This window comes from Aplysia californica, unplaced genomic scaffold, assembly GCF_000002075.1.
Source record: "Aplysia californica isolate F4 #8 unplaced genomic scaffold, AplCal3.0 scaffold00711, whole genome shotgun sequence".
Classification (NCBI taxonomy): Eukaryota; Metazoa; Mollusca; class Gastropoda; order Aplysiida; family Aplysiidae; genus Aplysia; species Aplysia californica.
In genome coordinates, this window is record NW_004797981.1 from 405,760 (window position 1) to 413,570 (window position 7,811).

The 7,811-nt window shown below is 44.4% G+C and overlaps 1 protein-coding gene across 1 annotated transcript in view; it reads left to right on the top strand.

Annotated features, from left to right (window-relative positions):
• Positions 1-615: 615 nt before the first annotated feature.
• The window catches only part of LOC101862531 (vicilin-like seed storage protein At2g18540), a gene marked incomplete at its 5' end in the record, with an annotated part of 8,274 nt that continues 1,078 nt past the window's right edge, over positions 616-7,811 (top strand). The window contains 3 exon segments of the mRNA XM_013088256.2: positions 616-861; positions 2,089-2,216; positions 6,412-6,481. Coding sequence (XP_012943710.2) covers positions 616-861; positions 2,089-2,216; positions 6,412-6,481 — 444 coding nt within the window.

A 7,811-nucleotide genomic window follows, 5' to 3' on the forward strand; every position in this document is an offset into this window, starting at 1 on the left:
GGGACAGTACAGGCAAACACAATACAAACAAATAAACAAAACATAAAATTGAAATAATCAACATCATCACTCAAAGTATTGTGACTCTGTGGAATCAAGTGCTCGTCCATTTTTTGGAATATAGAGTTACCGGTATAATCTTACAGCAAGTTCATTTGCCTTGCTTCTGATTAAAAAACAAACAACCCATCTACTCAATTATCTTGAATAGAAGTCGAGATATTTGCAGGTTAAGGAGGTGGTGGCCTGGTATCTGAGGTAAATGTAACGAGAAAATTTCTGCCAAAGTATGGTGATTGCCATAGCTAGAATTTACTTCTTTGATCAACGCTTTTCAGTAAAAAAAACAAAAAAAAACCCCCCAAACAAAACAGAAATCTGTTTTTAGGTGAACATTAAAGGTGATGAGCCGCCCCCCCCCCCTTCCATAGATCAATCAATCAATCAATCAATCAATCAATCAATCAATCAATCAGTCAAGCAATCAATCAATCAATCAATATAGTATCAATAAAAATAGGTCAGCTTCTTCAATTTAATTATTTTGACGAGCGTCTGATTTCCCCACGATGCCATGCAATGATTTTTGAACATTTTAATTTTTTTTCCAAACAGTATTTCGAGCGACTGGCAGCCAGAATCTCAGAGCAGCGCGACCGTGCCGAGGCGGAGAGAATGAAAGAGCTGAGGAACAAGCTGGAACAAGAAAAAGAGGAAGCCCTTCAGAACCAGTGGGAGGAGTGTGAGCGGCTAAAGGAGATCGCCATAGAGGAGGCGTGCGCCGCGCTACACAAGAGGCTGAGGAACGAGTTCGCTGTGGAGAGAGAGCAGGCGGTAGCTGAAGCTTTGAAGAAGGCCAGGGTGAGCCAGTTATTTTAGAAAACTTAAATTACGAACAGCACGTTAGGTAATAAGCTTTATTATTTCATTACTTGAGAGAAAATTAAAAAAAACATAATGTCATATTAAAATTTTGTTACAGTACACTTGTACCAAAACAAGATGACAACGCTCGTATGCGCAGCTAGTATGCGCATGACGAGCTAATGAATAATAATTCCCTACGTGCTGTCGTATCAACAATTACATGTACATTGTATTTGGTGTGGTTTGGTTTTAAGGGATGAGGCAATCACCCAAGGTCCTGGATTTGCCAAAATTGGAGGGCGTGGCCAGGGACAGACAAGCTTTCCGTCGACTGCACTCTGCCTTATGTACCTGACGGTATAGGGAGCTCTCTGCCTTATGTACCTGACGGTATAGGGAGCTCTCTGCCTTATGTACCTGACGGTATAGGGAGAGAGTAAGTACGTTAGTGGTTTGGATTTAAGGTAACTTCCAGTACCTAGCTGGCATCAGTGAAATAGGCTGTTGTACAAATGTGAGGTGTGCTGACAGAATGATTCAATTCACGGATTTTAGCCTTGTGAACATAGAATATATAAGAAATGTATAGGTTCTTTTTAGCTTTAGTTTTAGTAAGAGTTTTACGGCACTTGCAACACAATAAGGTCATATAAGTGCCGAAGATTAGAGACGTTACACGAGAGTAACAAACATAAAAAAGGAGGAGAGATAAAGGCGATAGTTGTTTAATAGGAAAGAAGGAGCAAACCACACCAGAGCACCCGCCTACCACCCATAAATGTATAGGTTCGGTTTGGACACTGAATTCTATGAAACAATGAAAGACATGTTTAACCATAAGGAAAATGGCATCCAAATAAAATGTACAAGTTTGAGGAGCCTATTTTGGGACAACATCTCCATTCGTGGATGCCAGAAGTACCTCATTTTGTCAGCACGCCTCACAACTGGTGTGGTTTCGATTTAAGGTAGCTTCCTTCCACTGCTTGGCTGGAATCTCTGAAAGAACGATTCGGCTGTTGAACAAATATTAATTAATGTGTTGAAGGGGGTGGGGGTGGGGGGAGCATTTCAGACAAAACTATTGTGACGGTTAACACTAACAGCCCCTTCTGAAAACGAATAAACGCCTGAGAATAGGCTTCTGGGGCGTTAGAACCTTTAAGAGTCTGCCGACATATCACTTGTAACACCTCTCCCCCCCCCCTAAATCTCCCCCAGGAAGCGTTCAAGAAGCGAGAGCAGGAGGTAATAGAGAGAACCCGGAGAGAGTGTGAGGAGAAGGCACGGCAGGAGGCAGAGAGAGTTGCTGCCCTTCACAAAGCGGAAGTGGATGGCTTGAATCTGAGGTAATCCGCGCGACTTTGCCTTTTTCTTTAATTTTTTAATAGCGCTTTTGTTGTTGTTGTTGTTGTTGTTGTTGTTGTTGTTGTTGTTGTTGTTGTTGTTTGGTTTGTTTATTTTTCATATTATCATATACTATGTTATAGCCGTGCAGTCCCGGCATTGAAAAGAATAGGACTGACGTGGCGCTAGCGTGTCGTAGGAGGCGACTAAATGGCGAAACCAGGTAGTGATTCCCGAAACAGAGTCATCTTGCCTCCAGGTCGGGGGTTGAGTCACGAGGCTCACAACCTGTCTCGTAAAAGGAACCTGTTGCAGAGACATATACAAGTAAAAACCATTATCTCTGCTTGGTTGGTCGTGGATTTTCTCCGAACGGAGAGTTTATGATGCGAAACAGTGAAAGCCGAAATGAAGCTGCTGGGCAGAAGCCTCCACCATCATCCAAGTCCAAGTCTCTCCGGATTGGATCGTGGAACGTTAGGACCCTTTATGAGGCTGGAAAACTACACAAGTTCTCCAAGAAATGCACCGATACCACCTACACATACTGGGAATCAGCGAGACCCACTTGAATCAGTCTGGACAGAAGCGAATGAAAGACGGGGGAGCTTTTTATTTATTCAGGAAATGACAGTGATGGACCACACAGGGAAGGAGTTGGGATGATCATAACCAAAAGAGCGCAAAAGACATTTAGGGGCTAGGAAGCGCACGGTCCAAGAATCATCATGGCCTCATTTGGAACCCCAAAAAATGAACTCAAGGAAAGAGATGGTAGGAAGAAGGTCATTAACAAGAACATCATACAAGTGTATGCCCCTACCAATGATGCAGAAGTGGAGAATAAAGATAACTTCTACAACCGCCTGCAGAACGTCATCGACAAACTTCCAGGTAAGGACATCAACATTGTCATGGGAGACCTAAATGCAAAGGTAGGTTCGGACAATTGTCACTGTGAGGAAATCATGGGCAGACACGGATTAGGAGAGGCAAATGACAACGGAGAAAGATTCCAAAACTTCTGTGCATTCAACAACTTGGTTATTGGAGGAACAATCTTCCCACAAAAAGAATTCATAAAGCCACTTGGGTCTCCCCGGATGGAACAACAGAAAACCAGATTGGTCATTTTTGCATTTCTCGAAAGTTTAGACGCTCACAGGAGGACGTCCGAGTTTTAAGAGGAGCAGACGTCGCATCAGACCACCATTTGATCCTAGGAAAGATTAAACTGAAACTGAGAAGGTATACACAGATCACAACTGGAAGTCGCAAAAAGTATGAAGTGAGCCTTCTGAAAGATCCAGTAAAGAAAAATGAATTCAAGTTGGAACAGAAGAACAGATTTCAAGCCCTTCAAGATCTGGATGACTGAAGTAAACGGACACTGGGACACGATAAAAGAGGCAGTAAATGCAACCTGCCAGAGCATCCTAGGACCCAAAGTCAACACCTGGAACGCATGGATTTCACAGGACTCTCTAGACAAAATCAAGAGAAGAAGAGAGCTGAAGGCCCAAGTAAAAAAACTGCCGTACTTGAACTGAGAAACTCGCTGCACAACAAGAGTACATCGAAGTAAACCGGGAGGTAAAGAATTCCATCAAGAAGGACAAGAACACCTATCTGAATGGCCTGGTCGAAAAGGCAGAGAAAGCAGCAACAGACGGACACTTGTGGATTGTGCATCAGACCAAAGACTCTTTCAGGTAGGTTCAGCAAGCCCACTCTACCAGTGAAAGACAAAGAGGGAAAGATTATCCTCAACCCAGAGGGGCAACTGAACCGATGGAGAGAACACTTTGATCAACTATTGAACAGACCACCTCCAGAAAACCAACCTGAAATTCTTCCAGCCAGAAATGACCTCCCAATCGCTACGGAACCACCTTCAAGAGAGGAAATTGCTGAAGCTCTAAAAACACTGAAGTCCCACGAGGCAGCTGGTCCCGACCATACACAATGTACCACCGGAAGCCCTTAAGGCAGATAAAGATACATCAGTGGAAATTCTCTATGCTCTGTTCGAAAAGGTTCGGCAAGAAGAGGAAATACCGTCAGACTGGAAGGAAGGCCACCTAATCAAGCTGCTTAAGAAAGGAGACCTCAGCAATTGTAACAACTACAGAGGCATTACACTCCTGTCCATACCTGGGACAGTCTTTAACAGGATACTCCTGGAGATAATCATGCTGGCAACAGATGAGAAGCTCAGAGGAAACCAGGCAAGATTCCGCAAGAACCGATCATGTGTGGACCAGATCGCTACTCTGCGCATCATAGTTGAGCAATCACTTGAATGGAATTCACCACTCGTGGTCAACTTCATTGATTATGAAAAGGCGTTTGACAGTGTGAACAGGGAAACTCTGTGGAAACTCATGCAGCATTATGGAATACCTGAGAAAATCGTCAAACTTGTGAAGACCACCTATGATGGAACAAACTGCAAAGTCTTCCACAAAGGACAACTCTCAGAACCATTCCAGGTACAGACAGGAGTGCGACAAGGATGCCTGCTTTCACCTTTTCTCTTCATACTTGAAATTGACTGGATCATGAAGGAAGCCACCAGAGGCAAGCGCAATGGAATACAGTGGGTCCCTTGGCAGCAGCTGGACGACTTAGACTTCGCCGATGACCTTGCACTGCTCTCTCACACACATGCCCAGATGCAAGAAAAGACCAAGGAACTCAACAGACTATCAAGGAGTGTTGGCCTACGTACACACCTGGGCAAGCCAAATGTAGTGAAGCTAGGAAAAGTGTCAAGCCCTGCTGTGACAGTGGAAGACAATCCCCTAGAAGAAGTGGACTCCTTTACCTACCTTGGAAGTGTCATCGATGGTAAAGGTGGAACTGAGGCAGATGTAAAAGCAAGAACCACCATGGCAAGGTCAGCATTCAATCAATTATCAAAAGTCTGGAAAGCAAGCAACATCTCACTGCACACCAAGATCCGACTCTTTAATCCCAGTGTCAAGTCTGTGCTCCTCTACGGCTGCGAAACTTGGAAGACAACAAAGACAGTGCTGAATAAAGTCCAGACTTTCATCAACAGATGTATGAGGAGTATCCTAAGAATTAAGTGGCAGGATAGAATAAGAAATGAAGAGCTGTGGGAAAGGACAGGACAGGACAAAAAGGTATAGAATTAGAAATAGGACTAAGAAAGTGGCGTTGGATGGGACACACCTTCAGAAAGCCCAGCGGAAACATCACAAGACAGTCACTGCAATGGAACCCACAGGGAGCACGAGGCAGGGGTAGGCCACGAGAGACATGGAGGAGATGTGTGGAAAGGGAAATGAGAGAGATAAAGCTTACTTGGAACGAGCTAGGAAGGATGGCCCTGGATAGAGATAAATGGAAGGAGCTTGTATGTGGCTTACACCCTGCCAGGGGTAAAAGGCATTGATGATGATGATGGAATGTTCAGATTAGGTTGAACGCCACCCTGAAATTACCCAGATTTTTTCATTCAAGATGGGCTGTTGTTTCTTGTTTGTTGTTGTTGTTGTTTGTTGTTTTTTGTGTGTGTTTTTTTGGGGGGTGCTACCCTGAAACCCTCCAGGACGGCATACCGCCCTGAAAAGACTCACATTTTTTCTTTCTAACTGGGCAGGAGATTGGGGGTGGGGGATGGCATTGAATAGGAATTGTAAAGAATGAAAAATGATAAACTGACAGAATAGTAGATTGTTATGGGGGGGGGGGGTAGAAACGACCTCTGGAGTCCGCTACCACCCCCTCCTCCTTCTTGACTTAGAGGAGCACATTATCATCATCAACATTCCACTGACAGTGTAGGGGTCATTTCAAAAGGTTGTATTGAAAGCCTCCCCACAAGAAGTGTACAATTGACATCTCGGCCGAAAATCCTTCCTACAAACACACACACACACACACACACACACACACACACACACACACACACACACACACACACACACACACACACAATATACATGCATGCATACACGTGAACAAAAACAACAACAAAACACACACACACACACATACACACACACACACACACACACACACACATGTGCACGCACGCTCGCTGCATGCCTTCTATGATATCGGAAATTACAACACATAAGCACACATCGCAACACGATAATCTAGTCACTCGTTGCTAAAATAGTGTATTCACGAATTATAATGATAGAACACCATTGGTCTCCTCAGATACGACATTCTTGATCGAAAATACCGTAAAGAGCTCGCTCACAAGGAGAGACTGGAGCGGGATTTTAGGGTGAGTCCACAGTGGAGTTGATTTTTTTTTGGCTTGTTTTGTTTGCTTTTTTGTTTTTGTTTCGTTGTTGTTGTAGTTGTTTTAGCAATAGTTTCACGGCACATGAAACACAATCAGCCCATATAAGTGTAAAGAGAAGCACGCCGACACAGTTATGGCCATTTAGTGCTGGGGAAAAGTAAGACAGACGGACAGACAGACAGACTGAAATGACAGAGGGAAATTAAAGAAGTAGGACCTACCAGTGGTGCCCTCCAACAACACGTTTTGTTTTTGTTTTTGTAAAGTGTTTTACGGCGCTCGCAACTGCATAAGGTCATATGAGCGCGCGGGACACACCTAATATTTTCAGTTGGTAGGAAATTTTGAATTTTGCCCGGGTGGCGGCCGAAGCCTACTCGTATCGATTTTAGACCACCAAGGGATCTTTAACGTGCGCAACTTGCATACGGGCCCTCCGAGATTTTTCGCCCTTGCCCGAGAAGGCTCGGTGTAGATCTTTCCTACCAGAAGATCAGGGGTGTGGCAGAAAGACAGCAGTAAGAAGAAGCCAAGGAGTAGCAGTAGAAAGGCTGCAGAAAGAGTCAGGAGCCCAGAGGAAGGGGCAAAGGAGGTGAGGGGGTGGGGGCAGAAAGAGGAAATGAAAGCAGACGACAGAACATTGCTAGAGAGCAGGAAATGAGGCGAAAGGAGACAATTTAGAGAAGAACATTTTTCGGTCGCTACCTGGGTTCGAACCCGGGACCTTTGAATGAGAGGCGAACACCTTAACCTCTAGGCCACGAGAGCCCCCAACAACACGTTCATGTAAGAGTGCCGAAGCTTGGTGAGTGGATGTGTAACGAGAGAGTAGCTCACACAAAATACAAAGAAAAGGAGGAGGAGAATTAATTAAGGCCGATGGATGTTTGATTAGAAAGTAAGGACTGTGTTCATGATAATAATATTGGTCAGCTTGTCAGTGTATCTCCTCGACTTCTCCTCTCTCTCTCTCTCTCTCTCTCTCTCTCTCTCTCTCTCTCTCTCTCTCTCTCTCTCTCTCTCCCCCCCTCTCTCTCTCTTTCTCTCTCTCTCTCTCTCTCTCTCCCTCCTTCTCTCTCTCTCTCCCTCCTTCTCTCTCTCTCTCTCTCTCTCTCTCTCTCTCTCTCTCTCTCTCCCGTTCCCCCTTCCCCCCACCATCTGTTAGTAGTTTTTCTCTCTAATACGCCTGCACCCAAGTGGTGATCGATAAAATAAAACAATCAATAATTAATAATTGGTCCTATGTTATATCCAGTACATGATATTGAATGAATGAACAATCTGTTGGTCAGTCAGTCATTTATCAATT